Here is a 19,962-nt window from a genome sequence, read left to right as displayed (position 1 = left end):
GTCCTCAAACTTGGAAACCCAACTAGATCCATCCATCAATCCTCCCGTACTGTCTGTCCTTCCGGAACGCTCTAGTCGCTAGAAATTATGCAGACTCTCTATAAAAATTTCATAACCTTCATCGGAATCTCGCTTTTTTTTTGTCTGCGCCTTTGAACCAAAAAGAAAACTCGGACCCCGTTCTCTTGCCGCAAATCCCTTTCCTTTTCGTATCGTTTCAAGCGCCTTCGTCTTGGTGTGTGCCAAATGCCAGTCTCTTTTATACCACTAAAACCTGCCAGCGCCGCCGTATGTGCTTCTCTTCGACATACGATACATGAAATAGATGAAAAGGGAATCCCAATTAGTACCCTGCCCTGCTTCTGCTAGGACTCCTGTGTGGTTTTCGTGATGCTCTTTCTAGAATTAGCTTCTGGCTCGTCGCCGCGTCGTAGCCACAGACTTGTGTTAGATAATGCAGTCTAATGAATCTCGAGTCAGTAAAGCTGCATAGAGTGTTAGGAAATGTGCTTGACCACTTACTTATCCTCTGCCAACTCCTTCTGCCGCACATCTTCAAATCCCTGCTGGCATTGCATCCACGCAGCCGCCCGTTCCTTTGGTCTAATCTTCTTTACCCAAAGTCGGAAATCTCCGGTGACAGGCCGATGATCGCTCACCCTCACTTCATGCCGTCTATAGTCTAGTTGCTGTACTCTGCCGCGCCCTCGGAATAGCAGACGGTCACACCATGCGGGGCTTCTTCGCTTTTCGCTTGTGTCGTACGTGTCTGTTCCTACATCGTATTTGTATGTTGGTGCAAACGTGATTGGAAGTTCTTCGAATGCTCGTAGCCGTAGAGCTGGATTCCGGCGGCGCGCGACAAGTAACTGGTCACGCTCCAGGAGCTTGGCCAGATTGTTTTGCTCTACAGCCTTGACCACGGTATCTCGCGACATGGTATCGATGCGGTAGTTGAGGTCACCATTGAGAATGCAGAGCTCGTGATCAAGAATCATGGAGCCATCTCCACCGCCACTGAAGGTATCGATCCGAATCTCAGTATCTCTCTCCACGGGGAATAGGTTGGCCTCGAGTATTGCCGCCGCATCGTTGTGGCGTGAGCTGGCCTGCGTCTGACCGGCGGCCAAGTGACAGTTGATAAAGCACAGAGATGTGTCGTCCACCTGGAAACGAACCGCAACCGCGCCCTTGTTTCCATGCAAGCCTCCCATACCTCGCTTTACTTCGGCACCGCTTAGATGCGTAATCCTGTCTCTCAACGATGACTTGACAAATACGCAAGTAAACAGTCCCACCATGGGTGCGGTGTGGAGAAGATGGTATAGATCATCTGCCGGCATGTAATCGTCCAAGGTTTTGAGCAGAAAGTCGCGCCAGTCTCGGTACTGATGGCTCATTCGTTCCTGGTCGGTCCCCTCCTTCTTCTTTGACTTGAGAAGTCGCTTTGCTGTCGCTTTCTTATCCTCCAAGTCTACGAGCTCTTGAAATCCAAAGACCAAGATGTCGGGAGAGCCGCTCGATTGCAAAAGGTCCTGGAAAAAGGTGGCATCGCCATCAGAGTACCGGAGACTATGAGGGGTGGAAGCTCCGGCGTTCCACGTAAATATCAGCGTTTTTATCTCGTCGAAATCGCAATATGTCGTGTCCTTGGACTTCATCTCATCTTCAAGCCAGTCATCCTGCAACATGCCGTCCCACACCTTGATTCGACTATCTGCACCCAGTGAGACGACTTGCAGCTGATCCAACTGATATGCGCTGGCGAAATCCACCTTCATCTTCAAAACGGTATTGTCGTGCGCCTGCCACTCCTTCAATACGACCCACGGCGTCTGAGCAACGTCGTAGACACACACCTTGCCAGTGTTGTATCCTGCCCACATGTACTGGCCAACTCCAGCCAGCGTATTGATTTTCCACGTGCTGATATTGACAATGGTTTTGCAAGAATAGTCGGACGTAGACAAGATGCTGATTTTCCCGTCAACGTGTCCTAGAAAGACCTTGCCGGGGAAACCCTTCATTAGCGTTCCGGAAGTGATATCTCCAGCGCCCTCCACCGTAATTGGCCTTGCCAGAACCTGGAATGCAGTGCGGTTATCTCGGGTGGGAGCAAATATCCGCAGCTGCTTTCCGGTCGCTTGCCAGAGCTCGTTCCCAACCACCATCGAGAAAGTTTCGCCCTTTGGCACCTTGAAAGTTTGGTGCGGGTGGTTGTTCAAGTTCGGTTCTCCATCGCTGTCTGGGCCCCAGACGTGAAAGTTGCCGCCTTCGTCAACAGTCCACATTTCGTCCAAGTGTCGATATATCTTGGTGACTTCTGATTTCCCATGAATGCCCGCTTTGCAAAGCAGTATGCGCTGCGTCGGAATCTCGACCTCCATAATCTCTCCCACATTGGTGCCAATCCAGACCTTGGAACCTTCTTGGTCGGGGTCTGCACAAGGCTTAAACGACACAGCAGTGGCCTTGACGCCCTCCGTGTGCGCCAGGCTGACGATCTGCTCTCCATCTAACAGACTCCAAACACGAGTCAGGGGGCCGGTAGTACAAACATACTGTCCACAGACGTCGAAAATACGAGGGTCATACTTTGGCTGGATCTCGTAACAACCCTTCTTGATAAATGGAGGTCGGCGGTTGGTACTCGAGCTGTCGGGATACGCTGTGATTTGAGCTGGGGGATCGGATTTCGGTATAATTCCTCCAGCCCCCCCTTCATTTGCAACAGGTGTCGGAAAGTGTTGTTTTACAACAGCACTTGCAGCGGGCGCCGGAGCCGGAGAGGAGCGAGCGTCCAAAGCAGCATGATCAGCCGCCCCTAATTCCATCATTGTCATGGACCGCCCTTGCGCCTTTAGTGATAGTTGTTGGGCATTTGGATTGGAAACGACTCGGTTTGCATTAGGAGCTGGAGGTTGTGACGTAGAAACAGAAGTTGTAGCAACCGGCGTATTAGTTGGTCCAGATGGCCGCGGCGGTTTGGGGGGTGGCTTCATTCCATTATTCGCTACTGGCTGTGGAGGGATGTCTGTGGTTTGAGGTCGTGCTGGCAAGGCAGGGCGAGCGCTGCCCGTTATCTGAGGAGTGATGGGACCCCTGGCAAGGCCATTAGGCTCTCCTTCGCGCGCCGGCTTCCGCACAGACAAGGAAGGGCGGATTATTGGCTGGGTTGGCTGTTCAAATGCTCCTGCAATCTGCTTTGTCCTACTCGGTGCATCATTCTGTTGCGGTAGCTTTGGTCGCGCCGGCAATTCGGGGGGGTTTTCTTCCACCCTTTCAGGGATTCTCGCCTCACCAATAGGAGAGGATTCCTGGGATCGACTTGGCCTTTTCGTAGCCGGCCTCCCTCTCGTCTCAATACCCGTAGCTGCTCTCATCAATGTTCTCTCTGATCGTGAGGCAGGGGGCGGTGGCGGCGCAGGTTTGAATTCCTTTTCTCGCTTCAGCTCAGCCGATCGCCTAGGAGGCGGTGGTGATGGGGCTTTCGAAATCCCTTGCTTTGGCGATCGGGGTGTTGCGGTACCGCTGATACCACCGCTGCCGGTAGGAGTAAGCGGTCGACTTGGTATTCTGAGGGGCGTAGGGGATCGGCTCGACTGGGCAGAGGATATGGTAACCGGATCTAGGAACGGTGACTGATCCCCCGGAGCAGCATTCAGCGCGCCTCCTTTGGCGGGTGATAGAGGAGGCTGAACTGTGACCGCGGGCGGGTGAATGGGCACCGGCGGTTTCGTCGCTACAGGCGGTGGCCGTGTAGAGAGGGGAGGCGGTGGGATCGGTGCCCCTCTATCTCGGTTTGCAGGGGAAGCCGTGACAAAGGCTCGATCCTTCAGAGTCGATGGTTTCGCGGGAGCGATTGGGGAAATGGGCGTAGGCGTCGTGTCTTGGGATGCCTTGAGGTTTCTTAACCTATCCGGCTTTGGCCCCGGCGAGACGTTCCGCGATTGAGGGGCGGGAGCAGGAGCGGGAGAGGGCTGGGACTGGGATTGCGACGGGCCGGCTTTGTTCATATTCTCAAACCGGGCGAGGAGGGAGGAGACGGGCTTCTGGAAGGAAGACCAAAACGTTAGTATCTTGACCAATACGTGATGCTGGGACAACTCACAATGGAAGTGCCATCAGGCCCGCTGCCTTCTGTCTGTTCTATACTGGGGGAAGACATGATTTCTGGTCGGTGGGGTCCTGGGCAAGACTACCCATTACACCCACGGCTTGGTCTCCTACAAGATCATACGCGCACCAAGAGATGGGGCAAGTGTGTCGTAGAGCACACGGACAGACGCTCAGAGTATAACAAGGAGGAAAACGTGCAAGGCCCTCGTGTGATGGGTGGAAATCGTGCGGCCTTAAGGGGGGAGGATTATCGAGGGGCAGAACAAAGCAGAGGATTGCGGTGACGAGCCGAGCCGGAATTCGAGTGTTCGGACGGTATGAGCGCTGGAGGCTCTAGAGCATTCTGGCACGGCCGGATAGCTTGCGAAGGGGGTGAAACATCAACCTGCTAGCTGGCTTCAAAGCGAACGAAACAGAGAAAGGGGGGATCTCCTGCAACTCTCGTGGGAAAAAGCTTCCAAGTTCGTCGAGGTGCTTGCGTGTCTTTAGATGGTGCGGATGATCTATGTCATATCCAGAAAAAGGCTGGGCCCATTAACTAGGTAGCACTGTAAATTAGATCTCGGTAAGGATGTCCCTGCACAGTGTGAGCCACAGCCCTCCCAGCGATCCACCACGGGCGTCTGAGCGCTAAAATTGTCACTGAAGGCCAGCGGCAGCCAGAGGCAGCCAGTGCGCAGCGGTTCTTTGTCCCGGTGCATCGCCGCCTGCTAAGCTTTTTGATCCGACGACTTGGCTTTCTCCTAGCATCAACTCGGAACTTGTATCTTACCGACTCCACCGCTGCGATATTTGACAAGCTCCTGAAATCACCGCATTCCTGGAATCTGGAATCTGTACCGCCACGATGAACACTGTAGGTGCCTCTCGCTTTGCTCTAGCACTGGTACAAGACATTGAGCTTTTTGCTTACTCTCGTTGTTCAGGTTAAATCTTTCTGGTACTAGCCCGCCTGTCCTACATGTCACTGCTCACGAACACAGCCATTTGCTAACCGGACATGCCATGTTCTTCTGCGCAGGCTTGGATGGGGCTCCCTTTGCGTCGGTAGGCAGATACACTGTTCTCCTTTTGCTGAATCCCTCAGCTGATGTGTCATGGGCAGCCGGTGGCGGTGCATACTATTTCGCCAAACAGCAAATCCGGGCTGATCGCCAAGCCAAACTCGACGCGCACCACAAGAAAATAGCGGCCAACAAGGCCCTGGAGTTCGAAGCGGCCGTGGCTTCTACCGGCGCTGGAACGAGCAACGGTGGCCCTGCAAGGACTGACAATGCCGGTTCGCCGAGCCAGGAAGCCAGCAACGATCCCGCGGCCACGAGGCATGCGCCGGCGACAGAGTCCCAGCGCGTAACCGAGAAAAGCAAATACGAGAGCGATACGCCGTATCGAGCTCGTAAAGGGGACAGATTCAGCTAGAGAGACGAAGAAGAGAGGAGCTCGTTTGATTGGTGTTTATGCTGGGCATCCATATCCATGCTGGGCTTGTATAGTATTCACTTCCATGGTGTAAAATAATGCCCTTAGCAGGGTTGTATATAATCTTCGCGCCGCGCACTGACGCAAAATCCGTTCTCCAAGCCCGGCTCAATGAAACAAAGAATGTTGGCAATTGACTACGAAAGCTGTAAGTGCAATTAGCATGTGACGGGACAAACCACGGCGGCAAGCATCTAGAGCCGGGGTGCAGTTGTTTCTCTATCGATTCCATTCCGAGTGAGATTTTTCTCTCTGTTGGTACTTCTTCTTCTTCCCAGTATGCGATAGTCTCAGATTTTGCAAATTCACTTTGCTTCTGTAGTAACAATACGGATCACAATCACATGGTTTCAATTATGCTCACTCAACTCACTCTGCTTCTCGTATTCCATCTAAGCTCATGTCGTTGCCCCAAAGCTTTCGCGAAGCTTCGGAACAACCTGCTCTCGCAAGCTACAAGGTACCTCCGTGGTTTTCCCGGCATCTGCGACAAACTCCCAGCCTCGAGCAACTCCAAGCTCCTTGGTTAACCTTCTTTATATATCGGAGCTCTGGGAGATCAACGGCTTTCTTGCACCCTCGTCTGGGCCGCCTCTTCGCCCGCAATGGCTTCTGCTTCCCCAGAGTTGGCCATCACCAAGGCGACGCTGTCAGCGACTCTCTTTCGCGCCGATCCCGTCTCGCTGAACCGCGCCGCGGTCGACGACTTCTTCTCGCTGCTAGACAACGCCATCGTCCAGTGCTCCCGCCAGAACGTTCAGGTTTGACACATTGCTCGCAAGCATTTTTGTCCCCGTCCGCGCACAAATCGCTAAACTTCCCCTGGGTAGAAATGTAAGGCTTGGATAGTCGAGAACATTGTGCCTTCCACCGCGCGCTGCACAGCCTTGGGCAAGTTCTGGGCCGTCTTGTCCAAGAATCTAGCCGTAGAGAATGACGGGAAGCGCCCCAGCACCAAGAGACGGAGGCTGCATCTCCTGTATATTGCCAATGACGTCCTTTTCCACCAAGTTGTGCGCCAGAGCAACCGAAAGCTCGGAGAGGCGTGGGCTGGGGTCCTGCCAGCAATGATTGGGAATGCGGCGGCTTTCGACAACTGCCCCAAGCACAAGTCCAAGCTGAGTGAGCTGATCAAGCTGTGGGAGGACAAGGCGTATTTCTCCCCCGAGGTTGTTGCCCAGCTTCGCACGGCTCTGTCCAACGGTTCTGCCGAGATAACTGCTGTAAACCTCGAGCTCTCGGAGAGCTCACTGAAGCTCGCAAAGGATGCGCCATACATTCTGCCCTCCTTCCACGGAGATGCTTCCGTTCCCTGGTATGATCTGCCGGCTGGCACATGGCTGCCTCACATCACCCCAAACTCTTCTAGGCCTATGATCCCTGATCAGGTCCGCCCCATTCAGTTGGCAGCAGGGCCTGCCGAGAAGCGAGTTGTGGATGCTGTCAAGATGCTGCTGAAGGATGCAGATTACATTTACTCCAAGGATAGCGATCCGGGCGACGACCTACACACGGGATACAGTGAAATGGGCGAGCGCATCATCATGGACGAGATCACGGGCGAGGTCATCGGAGGAGAGAGCTACTATGGCTGGTCTCGCCAATTCTGCGAGCGCATGAGGGAGAGGCTGAATAAGTCAAAGAAGGCTTCCGCAGAGCGCTCGCGATCTGCTTCCAAGTCGCGGCCAAGGTCAAGATCAAGAAGCCTCTCCCAGGATCGATCCCGAAGCTCCTCTCCGCCTTCGTTCAAACGCCCGAGGCTTTCGTCGCGTTCCCGGAGTCGCAGCCGACAACGAGGTCGGTCGTATAGCCATAGCCGCAGCCGCAGTCGTAGCTACAGCCGGAGCCGCAGCCCTAGCCGCCCTCGTGGCCGGAGTCGTGATCAGGGCCACGACCATGACGGCCGAAGCCGAAGCCCAGGTGGGAAGTACGGCAGCAACGAGCGACCTGACCCGAGGTTTCGCGCGTATGATGAACGGCCTCCTCAACCTCCTCAACCTACCCCCGTGCCACATATGCCATTTCCACCTCCTCCCCCGCCTCCTAACTCTATGGGATTCCCATTCCCGCTTCCACCGCCTCTTCCCTTGGCAGGATTTCCACAGTCGTGGACCCCTGGTACAGTGCCTCCTCCACCGTTCAACGCTCCTCACGACGGTTGGGTACCTCCTCCCCCTCCTCCTCCCAATGTGGTGGCTCACCTCATGAGTATGAACCAGTTCCCCGCGGGATCTGTACCCCAGCCGCCGCAGCCGCCTCAACCGCCTCAACCGCCTCTGCACAACAACCATTATGGACGCGGAAACGGCGGGTATAGGGGTCGTGGACGAGGCGGGTACGGCCGTGGTGGCTATCGAGGGCAGTATTAACTGCTCATCTTATTTCAAAGATACCATTTATAATGCAGGGCGTTTTGGCCAATGTGATGACAAAAGGGCTTGTCTCGGGGTTTTGTAACGATTTTTCTTTCTTAGACATTACGTGATGAACATGGCTCGTAGGCTTCACGAACAGTGTATGGCTTGATATTTACCCTTTCAATTGAATCCAATAGAACTAAAGTGATTATTCATTGCGATCTCTCCATTGAATCTAAAAGAAGTCAACATCATGCTGCTACTTACTGGATACTAAGTGAGAAACGTACGAGTTTTACATCAACAGTATAAGAAATAAAAAGTTCAGTTACAATACAATACAATGAAAAAAAGACAAAGCAAATAGTCTATTCGAGTCAAGTACACACAAAAACACACACAATTTCCCCCACAACTACCAACCAAAGCCCAACTCACACCAACCCCCCAACAGCAAGACAGAAAAGAGAGGAGGAGAGAAGAAGAATGAACAAAGAAAATCCCCCAAGCCTCCCGTCTTGTCTTCCCCTCCTGAACATGAAAAAAAAAAAACACAACCGCTATTCTACCAACAAAAATGCCCTTCTCTCCCATTCCAGCTCCAACAATGCCTGGCAGTCTATAGCCTAAACACTTTTCATTTTATTTTTTCCCTTCTCTGCTTCCATGTTCAGGGGGGCACGTTGTGTAACACTCCTCATTTTTGCGTTTTTGGCATCCCCTGCTTGGGAAGAAAAAATAAGGGATAAAAAAAGGACAAAAAAGGAGGGAAAAAATAATGATTATTGGATCGACCCCTCGTCGTACATGAATCCTGCTCAATATCGGTGTTTTGCAAGTCTGCCTATGCAGATGAACATGAGAAAAGGACGAAAAAAAAAGAAGAATCATCAACATTACTTGAGTCACCAGCCCCTTCGCAGCCCCAATTCAAGCAGTCCCCTCATAGCCCGAGCCCCGACGTTGATCTGCCATCCAAAGAAGAAATCCCCCCCTGAATACTACTGGGCAGCTCATAATCCCCGGCACCTACAATAACGGTACTTCCACTGAGTCCATATCGCAAGACTCTTGGTTGCCAAATAGAAATTAGCGGGAATGGAGGGCCATGGGACAGGCAGAATCAAGAAGGCGGAGCGAAGCAATCGGTCGTGAGCCTGTAGGGAGGAAAGGCTCGCTTGTCAAACCGAGACTATCTACTTCGGTTGGACCCTACGGAGCTTTGTCGCTCGTGAGCGCTTGGGCGACCGGTGGCATCTTGAAGCTTGAGTGAGTCAAGGCGTTTTTGGTTATCTTCAGCAGCGGGATCCACCTCGTCGACTCGCGGGAGGTTGCCTCCTTGAGCCCTGCCAGGCGCCTCAGCGTGACCCAGGCCCAGTGATGCCCTCCGCTCGTCAGCCTGCTGGGATAGAGCGGCCCACTTCCGCTCCCGCAGCGCTTCTCGAGCTGCTGCGCTGTTCTGCTGCTCCGTGTAGTCGTGGGAGCAGTCGTCAAAGAGTTGGGGGTTGATCTCCATGAAAAGCTTCATAGCATTGTAAACCATGCCGTGGATTGTTCTGCTCACACGTTAGTTCATACGATGCTACATTTTCCAAACCAAGAAGCGTCGTCAACGTACCTATTCCAGTGACCCTTAGAGTTTTCGTAGAGAGGAGCAAACATGATGGGAAGAATGATTTCCACATTGTCGCTTACAAGGTTGCAGAAGTATTCGTTGTTCCAGAAGTACAACGCACGCTCGGCGACTTGGAAATGAGGGCTGGCCACTGACTTGGCAAGCTGGTGGAACAGGGGCTCTTGGACCTTTGCAAATTCGGCCGGATCCATAACTTCGAAAATGTCTTCAACCTCATTCAGGAACATTACCTCCTTTGTGCTGTTAACCTTTGGCCAGTAGCGTAGCAGCCCAAGAACAACCTATGTCGAGTCTTTTGTTAGTACACTGGCGACATATACCTGACAAGATTGGTGGGAAGGGCCTCCTTACATCTTCGGTGAGAGATGCGTCTTTCTCCAGAAACTGGACAATACAATAAGCGAGTTGAGGGTGGTACATGCTCAAGCTCTTGGGCTTGTGTAGGGGGAGCAAGACGCGGGTTAGGAAGATTTTGTGCTCCTCCTTCAGAGGCAGGGCGAATCCGTTAATAATGGAGCCCAAAATCTCTAGAAGCTCGGCAATGCCGTTGAACCTCTCGGTTTCGTAGGTGAATTGGAAGAAGACGTTGTTGATTGATCGTCGAATAAACGATCGAAGGTTGAGAAACTTGCCGTAGATGCGGTGCAGGGTCGTCTTCAAAAAGTCTCGCTCTCGGGGGTCCTCAGAGTCAAAGAGATCCAGCAGCTGGAGCACAAAGCTGTGGTCAATGTGGGCCTTGGCAATGTTGGTGTTGAAGTCCTGGCTTTCAATAAAACGCAAGAAGAACTCGTAAACGACCTGGATATGCGGCCAAGCAACCTCCAGGACGGGCTCGTCCTCCTCCGGATCGAAAGCCTCGCCCTGGGGGTTCAATGGGGGTGGGATTGGTCTGAAAAGGTTCTTGCTAAACATCTCGACGACTCTGGGATACATGGGCTCGGTGATGACCTGCCTGTTGTTGGCAACGTAGTCGAGCAGTTCGTGAAGAGCTAGCCGCTTGATCTCCTTGGCTTTCATGTCACCACTAGCGTCGTTAAAGTCAAAGATGACATTGCACTGATCGATCTTTTGCATGAACAGCTCCTGGCGCCTGTTAGGCGGTACTTCGTGGAAGCCGGGAAGCTTCTCCAGCTCGCGGTGGGCGGAAATGTCAAATCGCGATGAGTGCTGTCGCTTTGGTGTCCGCAGGCCTTCTGGGATAGCATCTCGGTTATCCATGCGATTGATCATGAGAGACTTCTGGCCCGGTTTCGGGGGGGCCAGCTCATGGGGCATCGTCTCGGTAGCTCCAGGAGGAGGTATGTGCTAAGGGAAAAGAATAATCAGCGTCACAAGTCGTGAGCGGCTCGCGAACTGGAGCGAAACTTACACCTGGGGTCGGGCTGATGACGACAGTTGGAGGTCCTCTGCCGCCCGCATTGGCGCCGTTGGAGTTGGCAGCACCGCCCAAGGGACCAAAGCGGTCAGCGAGGCCTTGTTGAGAACCGCCAGAAAGGCCAGATGGCTGGCCGGCACCGTGATCGCCTCCATGGCCAGTATTTGGCGGCAGCGGCTTGTTGCGTAAGTCGTTGAGGGTCGATGTCGAGGAGGACGGGGTCAGTACCGGGGACTGGTTGGAGTCTCGAGACGAGGGGGACGAAGTTCCATCCTTGGAATCCTTATTCTTCTTGGAGGACTTTGTGGCATCTTTGCCTCGCGAGAGCTGGTTGGACGACTTGGCATCAGCGGCTGCCAGCTAGCTGGACAAAGGGGAGAGCGCCGACAGACAGCACCTGGAGCGCGCAGCGGGCATCAAGGGAGGGGGACTCACTACTCTCTGGCTGAATCGCTTCATCTTGGCTTGCAACGCCGCTCAGGAATAACTATATCGAAGACCGGAGGCCGTCCAGCCAACTCCGTAGCCGCAGTGGGGTAGCAAGGCAACACACAGTCGGGATGCGGAGCGGAGGTGAGGCGAGCCTAGGCGAAGGGGGGCAACGCCAGCTATGCCGGGGGCAAACGGCGTTCGTCGGGCCACGAAGGCGCGTGTTTGCAGAGGCGATGGCAGAGGCGATGACCTGATTGCGTCGAACGTCTGTGTAGGAGGCGGCTTCGACCTGGGACTGGGAGGGACAGAGAGGGCTCGTTTGGACGCAGGAACGCGGGTCTCAGGGAGCTGGTCGGAGACAGCAGGAGGGCAGGGGTCGATCCGATGCGATGGCAGTCCGCCCAAAGGAGCAGGATTAGATTGGATCGGATTGGACTGGACTGGACTGTGCTGGAGGGTGTTGGGGGCGGCTTCAGGGTGACCAATTGTCGTCTGGTCGCGCAGAGTCGGCGTCGAGAAGGCGATGGGCTGGCCTTTGATCCGCCTGTCGCCCGAGAGAGATGGCGAGATAGAGATGAAGAGAGGTCGAGAGGCACAAGGTAGAGAGCGTCAGCGGCGGGCTGGATGCTGGCAGCACGCTCAGAGCAGAGCAGAGGAGCTAACAACAAGCAGCTTGGAGGTTTAGCCGTCAGAGAGGCGTTGACGCGGGGGAGTTGCTGTTGCTGAAGAGTCCAGGTCGAGACGTGGAACCCGAGCCTGAGCCTGCCTGCCCGTACCTGTGCCCTGTGCCTAGCCGGCGCTCAGGCGATCACTTGCTGCTGGCAGTACTGCCGGGTACCTGTCGGGTCCAACGATCCGGCTGTAGGGGCTGGGCTGTAGGGGCGAGTGGTCGCTAAGGATGGACTCAACTGGCGCTAAATCCGACTCCCCCGTAGCTACCTACTTGTACACAATACACCTGCGGGTGAGCTGAGGACGAGAGACTGAATCAATTGATCGCGACGGGAAACAAACGAAGCTCGCTCAATGGGCACGACACCTTTTCTGATTTGATCCCACCAAGGACTGTCGTCTCCAATGACCCGGTCATTCAGAGCCAGCGCTGTCCAAGCTCCTCGACAGGCCTATTACTGTGCGTAATATTATAGGGCACTGTCCGGGCACTGCAGTGGTCAGGATGGACAGAGCCGCTGGCCAATCGGAAGTGCAGAAGCTCGAGTCTCAAACACCGCCCCAACAAGCGCGTGATGCGTAAATTACGTACCTCCTTACCTGGGGCCTCATTTAGCGCCTAGAGTGGCACGGTGCGCAATACCCCTGGACCGTACTGTATCCCACCCCATTCCAGCTCCAGTTGTTTGATTCAGAGTGTTTCGCTAGCTGGAGCTTTTTCAGCAGCTGTTGCAGGGGTCTTGTTTGGCCTCCATCAAATCTACCATTGATCCATCCATATATGACCATTGAAGCTAAAAGGTATTGGATTGAAGCTTCACGGAAAAATCCTTCGCCATGGACACACCTCGTCAAGAGGACGTGGGAACCGTCAGCTCAGGGAGCACATCGAGGAACCCGGCTCAAGACCAAGACCGTCGCGAGGATGGCGCTCCTCGATATGCCATACCACCGAGGGAGCTCACCGCGGTCGAGATCCCGGCAGTTGTTGAAGATGTTGACCGAGCCATCAGGGCCTTTGGCAGGGTTCCTTCTCTACGACATGTAAGTGCTACGCCGTAGTTGATACGCAACGGGCTGTGTCTTGTCGATTTGCTCATAACCGAACCTTGTTGCGCGTAGGTCCTGGATCCTCTAAGAAACTCTATACCATTATATATAAATCCTGAGGAACCCTTTTGTCCGCCCATCATGTCACATAACGCCAGGTCTCATAATGTCGTACTCAAGGTCACGGTTCCCAGACGTACTGGGAGGAAGCGCAAGCGTGGGACGGACGGGCCCTGGCAAGGCGACGTAGAGCCTGGAGGCACCGATGCCTCGCCCTCACCCTCAGAAAATGTCTGCTCCATAGCACGCCTCGATGATCCGAGGCTTCTGAGACGCAAACTGGAAGACAATGTCGACAAATACCACGTCGAGGCTGTCGGATTGATCAAGCATACCCATCGCTTCAGGGGCTTGGCAGATTTTTACTGGGACATGGACAAGTCGTCATTCGCACAGAGATTCGTCGACCAAGTGTTGCCCGGAGATGGTATGAAGATGAATCATCCCTTTAATCCCCTTTATCCGTGCCATCTGATGATGTGCTAACGACGACCATAGTCGAGAAGCTAAAGGAGTTCAAGTTTGCACCTGGCATCGACCAAGGCTCGAATGTGGACATTATACCGCCGCCCATCTTCACCCACATGAGCCTGCCATTCAACTACTTTTATTCACAGAACCCGTATGTTCGCTTAACAGAAGATGGCGGAACCGTCAACACAACAGCGGTCAAGCAAGTTGGCCACTTTATAGGAACAGAAGATGCCGCGCCTACCGGGCCCCAAATCCCCCCCGACATGACAGATCCGCGCATGGTGGAGGTTATCGCTCAGCTAGAAGAAGCGTTTGAGGATCGTCCAGTATGGACTCGTCGGTCTCTATTGAACCACCTTGCCGGCAAGCTTCGAAATTGGAACGAGCTGAAAAAGTACCTCAACTATGCAGCTTATCAGTTCAAGGGCGGGCCGTGGAGAGATGGAGTAGTTCCGTACGGAATCGATCCCAGGACTGACCCCAAGTATCGCATTTACCAAACCCTCATGTTCAAGCTTCCTAAGCAGAAGCGAGCCCGGAAAGACCAAACCTGGCAATCCCTACGGAGGGTCCAGATGGGCCGAACAAAGGAGTTTGTCCAAGAGTTGTCGGCCAGCCACATGTTCGACGGAGAGACCTACCACACCGATGGCAAGGTATGGCAGGTGTGCGATATTACAGATCCATTGCTCCGGGAGCTGCTGGATAACGCAGAGGTGCGTTCGACATGGGATGTTAGCAGTGGGTGGTATCACGGAGGCTTGTGGGCAAAGGTCAAGGCCATCATGAAGACGAAGCTTGTGGCGATCCAGTTTGGTCGGCAGTTGACCAAGGAAGATTTCGCCCCAACGCTGCAGTGCGGAGACCAGACGCCGATTCGATCTACTTCGGCCACTTTTCATCTTCCTCTACCTAATCTTAACCTAACGACTGAGGAGCTCACACAACTCCGAGGTCGAGAGCCGTCCAAGAAGAAGAGCCAAGTCTACAATGTGAGAGTTCGCCCTCGCGCTAAAATAGACGTCGACATGGAGGAACAGTCTGTTGCTGCCTCACACGATGCAGATGCGGATGCGGATGCGGATGCGGATGCAGAAGGAGAGGCAGCAAGCATACTAGGCAGGATGGAACAGAGCGAGGACTCTGAGGCTGGCAGCGATGATGATGACGAGGATGAGGATGATGAGGAGAACGAGGAAGAAGGGATGGGACACACTGGATTTGAAGGCGATGAGGACGACTACGGCGAGCTGGATGACGAATAGTAGTAGATTCGTAGTACACGAGAACTCTTCATCATCCAGGTGCCTCCTCCACCAGTGTGCAAACAGCAAGCCCCAGACAAATCAGGGTCTGATAGGTTGGATGGATGCGCTGCAAACGAGAATCAACAACCGTGGTTCACTGTGCACCTGCCCTCCAGCGGCTTTGACCCCTATCTGAGGCTGCACCTTGTGCCTCAGGCTGCCTCAGCTTTTATCTCATGCAAATCTGATGCCACTATTTATTCCTCTTTCACCCTCAGTCCTCCCTCTTTCTACATCTTTCTGCCTTTCCATTGTGCATCAATCTTCTTCTATCCCAATCACGAAGCGATAATTGACCTTTGGGTCTAACCTATCCCCATTCTACAAACTCCAAATTCCTCTGCCAGCATAATGGATTCTTCTCATCCGTTTTCCGGCGGGCCTTGGTTCTGCACACACTGCCAGAAGCCGTTCTCTGTTTGGGAACACTTGGTAGAGCACAAGAAATCCAAGCGGAACGAAAACAAAGAGGACCACATCCATTGCAAGTTCTGTGGCCGGGATTTTTTCACCTTGGAAGGAGAGATGAAGCACATGCAGGTGGTGAGTCAATCGGCACAAGCCTTCACTTTTCTCACCACATGAACACAGAATCCCTTCTGACCTCAAAAACAGGAGCATCCTCTTCAGCAGAATCTTGACTGTCCTGGCTGCGGCCAGGGTCCTTTTAAGAGTCTAGGCTCTCTCATGAGCCACATTGAAAGAGGATTTTGCACACGCATCGACAGTGACCTCCTCGATGAGCTCAGAGAAGAGAAGCTCGAGTTTCCACGACGCTTGGAGCAGTTGACCAAAGAGTCGGTCCAAGGAAATTACACGAAGTATATGCCGTCACCCAATGCAAACTTCTCGATCTCGGGCTGGACCGTTGAGAAGGAGACGCCCTCATTCAAGATGGTCCAAGAAGAGTTCCCAGATTTGTCTACTACGGTCGTTGATCGCACGCAGCCTCCCTCAGTCACCACTGCAACCCAATCAGAGTCTAGCAAAAGCAATAGGACTACCAATAAGAAGACAACCCAAGGGCCGCTCAAGCTTCCTTTTAGATTGGCCAACAAAACAGAGATGGCACCAATCTCCAACAGCGAAAAGAAGGCCCAAGGTCCAGGACGACTTCCTCTTCGACTACTCTCCGACTTCAACCGTAACAACAACAATATCGAGGCATCAAGCTCTTTTCAGCGGCCTCAACCGGTCTTCAAATCGGGTGTGACCACTGTCGTCGCAGGCATAGATCTTGATGATCCAAATAACCCGTCGTTCAACGTCGCCCGCTATAAGTGCCCAATCACCGAGAAATGGAACTGCCCAAAACTACCGTGTGGGTAAGAATATCGCTTCAATTTAAGAATTCGCCATGTACAGACATTGACATTGTGTAGAAAAACGTTCAAGACAGCCAAGGCGCTTATTGGCCACCTTCGATCGCCAGTCCATGGGAACAAGACGTATAGATGCCCGTGCTGCCTCAAGATATTCAAGACTTTGACAGGCATAACTTCGCACGCAGAGACTAGAGGCTCCAAGTGCCGCATCCAAGACACTGTTCACTACGAGGTCTTCATGGGCCAGCTGACGGCAGGCATTGTCGATATTGAAAGAACTCGGTATCAAGATGGAAGCATCATCTTCAAGACTTCGGAGCAGGCGAAGCAGAGACTTCGTGGAGAGACCAACAAGAATAAGAATAAATCCAAGGATCCGATTATTACTGACCCAGATCAGGTTTACTGGTAGAGGTAGCCATAGCCTCTCGCTCCATGACGCTGGCTTCTATTTTTTTGGAGGATTGATGTATTGGTATCCATCCCTTAATTACTCGTAGCTTAAGATTAAGGTAGGACGAGATTAGCGATCGACGAAAGGCACACAAGATCATGCTAGTGGTTACCGCCATTCAGATTAGCAAGGCTAAGAAATAATAATTTGCTCTTCAATTGATTAAAGAATGGAAACGTGAAGCGCTGACGAGTCGTTTCTTGTAGAGCAATGGACTTGTGCTGGATTCAGATTCAAAAGCCACGATCCAGAGTTGAATGGTATAGGGTAGGTAGTATAGCGGCTACAGAGGGCCCTGGCCGTTCTAGAAACTGGACAAAGCTGTTTCAGGCCCGGCGACTCGGGACATTTTCCGAAATCAACTGCGCCCCTGGATGACCTAAGCTCCCAGGTGTACGAATCCTCCGAACGAACAGGCTTGATTGCTCAGCGCCAGCTGTCAGATTGATTAGACAAAGAGCAATCTCAAATGTGCGAGTCGACCTGTCGCAGCCAATCTCGATTGCCGAGCCGAGTGGTTCCTTGTTCGTTGCGAGACTGACTTTTGCTTTTGGAACAAAGAGAGAGAGACGGTTACGAAGGGCGATCCGATCCGATCCATCCATCCCACCCGCTGAAGACCAAGATCACGATCGCGACGTAGCTGTAACGACCGGACGACGAGGGGGCCGGAAGCGGAAGCGGAAGCAGAAGCACCAGCAAGGGGTCGGGCTGCGGCTGTTTTAATGGAAGACGAGTCGTCCAGCGATCATCCCAGCATGGCGTTCCGTTGGGCGCGCCGGTTCGAGCGCGCGTGTTGCACGACGGCCAAATACTTTCCCTTGGCGTTTGTCTACGGGTTGACGTCGTGGGCGTGCTGGGTGGTGGTGAGCATTGGGAGCGAGAGCGACGGCACCCGCTGGATAGGTAGGTAAAGAGAGGGGAGAGAGACGCATGGCGACGGTGTATCATCTGGCAGGAATGTCTGACTGACAAAAGTCTGGCGCGCGCGCGCATGTAGGCTCGACATCCTCATTCTTTGGCATCTTGCTTTATCTGCTACTCAACTGGTCCTACACGACGGCCGTCTTTACGGATCCCGGATCGACGACCAACGACGATGGCTACGGTCTTCTCCCGACGAGCGGCGGCGGCCAGAGCCGCATGGCGACATCCTTCACAGTCAAGAGCAATGGAGAGATTCGATTCTGCAAAAAGTGCCAGGCCCGCAAGCCGGACCGCACGCACCACTGCTCGACGTGCCGCCGATGCGTGCTCAAGATGGACCACCACTGCCCTTGGTTGGCGTCGTGCCTCGGGCTGCGCAACTACAAGCCCTTTATCCTGTTCCTGGTCTACACCACCATCTTTTCCTTTTACGCATTTGCCGTCAGCGGCTCGTGGTTCTGGACGGAAGTCATGGACGACTCCAAATATCTCGACACGCTGCTGCCCATCAACTTCATCATGTTGGCGGTCATGAGCGGCATTATTGGGCTTGTTGTCGGGGCCTTTACATCGTGGCACATCATGTTGGCTTGCAGGAATCAGACAACGATTGAGTGTCTTGAGAAGACGAGATACCTGTCAACGGTCAAGAAGACGCTGCACCAGGCCCAGAGCCTCGCCAACGGCTTCCCACAGGCGAGGCAGTTTGTCGACTTTCACGCGAGCGCGCTGCCTGGCATCACCACTAGGGAGGAGGGCGAGGAGCGGCGCTCGCAAGAGCCTACGCCCCGGGTGCAAATGTCATATGAGGAATTGGAACGACACCAGAGCCGCAAGCGCTATGAGGAGTACCTTGACGAGCAGGACTCGGAGAAGCTGCCCAACGCATTTGACCTTGGCTGGAAGCGAAACCTGCTGCATCTCCTGGGACCCAGCCCCTGGCTGTGGTTCTTGCCCATCTGCAACACGACCGGAGACGGCTGGAGCTGGGAGGCCAACCCGAAATGGGTCTCGGAGCGCGAGAGGCTGAGGAGTGAACGAGAGGAGCAGCGCCAGCGGGAAGTGAACGCGGGCTGGGGATACGGAGGAGAGGCTCCGTCGGCGACCGCGGACGTCACGGGTAACTACCACGGCCGCGGACCTCTGAACGCGGTCAACGGTGGTGCGAGAAGAGCTCCGAGCAAGGCGGATCGCATTCTGGGTAGGGACCCGAACCTGTACGCCGACGGCTCGCAAGACGTGCCCATGCGAAGACTAAGCCCGCGTGGCCGCGCGGCGCCACCGGAGGATGATTTGCTGGACACGGACGACGAGGAGCAAAGCAAGTTCAGCCCTGGCAACGGCTCCCAGACGGCCGCCAGCCGGCTCGAAGCTGAACGGGTCGCCATGAGCGTGGTGACCAATACACGCTCTTGGGGTCGCGGCGGCGCGAGCGGAATGCTGCGCCATGGGAGTCAGCAAAGCAACAACAGCAGCCGAATGGAGAGCCCGAGCTCCGAGGTGAATGACGATGGCGTCGATTGATTTGAACGACTGATGCTTTTCGTCGTCCTCATCGTCCTCCCCTTTCCGCTCCTGATTGTATTCGTTTCGTTTCTTTTTTTTAAACTTCTTATTTCGACATGGCGATTTGCCCCTTTTTTCTTGTTTTTTCTCTTCTTTCCAATGTGGCGAGTAATTTATTCGAAAGCTTTAATCTTGTTCTACATTACTCTGTCTTATTACACTTTTACACTACAGCGGATTTGGAACAATTGGTAAATGAAAAGGGGGGGTTAAAGGGAGGAGGAGAAGGTTAACACGCCGAAGATCCTACTTGGTTTATTTTTTCCCCCTTCGTCCCGGAAAGAATGGGATTTTGTTTAGAACAGAGTCAACCACGCGTCCCACGGCTGAGATTGGGATGGCCAAGGGGCCCGGGCGATTGGTGATGATGAAAAGAGGGGGGAAAAGGGGGCAAGTTTTTCTTTTTACGCCATTGGGATGAAGCTCCCTTTTTTTTTGATGAGAGGAAACGGATGGTCTTAGTGTCTTACGCATATATATGAACGAGCGGCATACTTAAATACCGTGTAGCTGCTTTTCCTTTGCTATTTAGAGACGAGGGGAAAGGGGGGGGATGATTGAGGAGGCCTCTGGAGAAAGCAAAGAGCCTTAATGTCTATGGTTTTTGTTTAGTTTCCAAGCTGGCTCTTAATTTGTGCTTAGTGCTTTGTTGGAATACCGACTGTTGCTTCAGTTAAAGGAAAGCTGACGTCTTTTGCACTGCTAGAAAGTCTTGGCCGGCTTGATTAT

General features: G+C 53.5%; 6 protein-coding genes across 6 annotated transcripts; 4 read left to right on the top strand and 2 right to left on the bottom strand.

The window, feature by feature from the left end:
• Positions 1–518: 518 nt before the first annotated feature.
• Positions 519–4,168, bottom strand: Triagg1_4420 (uncharacterized protein; the record flags this gene model as incomplete). The annotated part of the gene is made up of 2 exons (XM_062898822.1): positions 519–4,052; positions 4,112–4,168. The coding sequence occupies 2 exons, from the start codon at positions 4,166–4,168 to the stop codon at positions 519–521; spliced, it is 3,591 nt and encodes a 1,196-aa protein (XP_062756437.1).
• Positions 4,169–5,124: 956 nt separating this feature from the next.
• Positions 5,125–5,538, top strand: Triagg1_4419 (uncharacterized protein; the record flags this gene model as incomplete). The annotated part of the gene is made up of 1 exon (XM_062898821.1): positions 5,125–5,538. One exon carries the CDS (start codon positions 5,125–5,127, stop codon positions 5,536–5,538), a length of 414 nt encoding a protein of 137 aa, XP_062756436.1.
• Positions 5,539–6,203: 665 nt separating this feature from the next.
• On the top strand, positions 6,204–7,967 carry Triagg1_4418 (uncharacterized protein; the record flags this gene model as incomplete). The annotated part of the gene is made up of 2 exons (XM_062898819.1): positions 6,204–6,359; positions 6,429–7,967. The coding sequence occupies 2 exons, from the start codon at positions 6,204–6,206 to the stop codon at positions 7,965–7,967; spliced, it is 1,695 nt and encodes a 564-aa protein (XP_062756435.1).
• Positions 7,968–9,147: 1,180 nt separating this feature from the next.
• Positions 9,148–12,682, bottom strand: Triagg1_4417 (uncharacterized protein; the record flags this gene model as incomplete). Its single annotated transcript, XM_062898818.1, has 6 exons — positions 9,148–9,511; positions 9,574–9,872; positions 9,943–10,896; positions 10,961–11,326; positions 11,486–11,942; positions 12,663–12,682. The coding sequence occupies 6 exons, from the start codon at positions 12,680–12,682 to the stop codon at positions 9,148–9,150; spliced, it is 2,460 nt and encodes an 819-aa protein (XP_062756434.1).
• A 225-nt stretch (positions 12,683–12,907) lies between these two features.
• Triagg1_4416 (uncharacterized protein) lies at positions 12,908–14,919 on the top strand (the record flags this gene model as incomplete). The annotated part of the gene is made up of 3 exons (XM_062898817.1): positions 12,908–13,114; positions 13,301–13,607; positions 13,679–14,919. 3 exons carry the CDS (start codon positions 12,908–12,910, stop codon positions 14,917–14,919), a joined length of 1,755 nt encoding a protein of 584 aa, XP_062756433.1.
• Positions 14,920–15,312: 393 nt separating this feature from the next.
• On the top strand, positions 15,313–19,191 carry Triagg1_4415 (uncharacterized protein; the record flags this gene model as incomplete). The annotated part of the gene is made up of 5 exons (XM_062898816.1): positions 15,313–15,504; positions 15,577–16,286; positions 16,344–16,694; positions 17,384–17,646; positions 17,741–19,191. The coding sequence occupies 5 exons, from the start codon at positions 15,313–15,315 to the stop codon at positions 19,189–19,191; spliced, it is 2,967 nt and encodes a 988-aa protein (XP_062756432.1).
• Positions 19,192–19,962: the final 771 nt, after the last annotated feature.

This window comes from Trichoderma aggressivum, assembly GCF_033847375.1.
Source record: "Trichoderma aggressivum f. europaeum strain CBS 100526 chromosome Unknown scaffold_014, whole genome shotgun sequence".
NCBI classification, from domain to species: domain Eukaryota; kingdom Fungi; phylum Ascomycota; class Sordariomycetes; order Hypocreales; family Hypocreaceae; genus Trichoderma; species Trichoderma aggressivum.
Note: the sequence above shows the minus strand (reverse complement) of the source record. Positions and strands in the feature narration are given on the sequence as shown.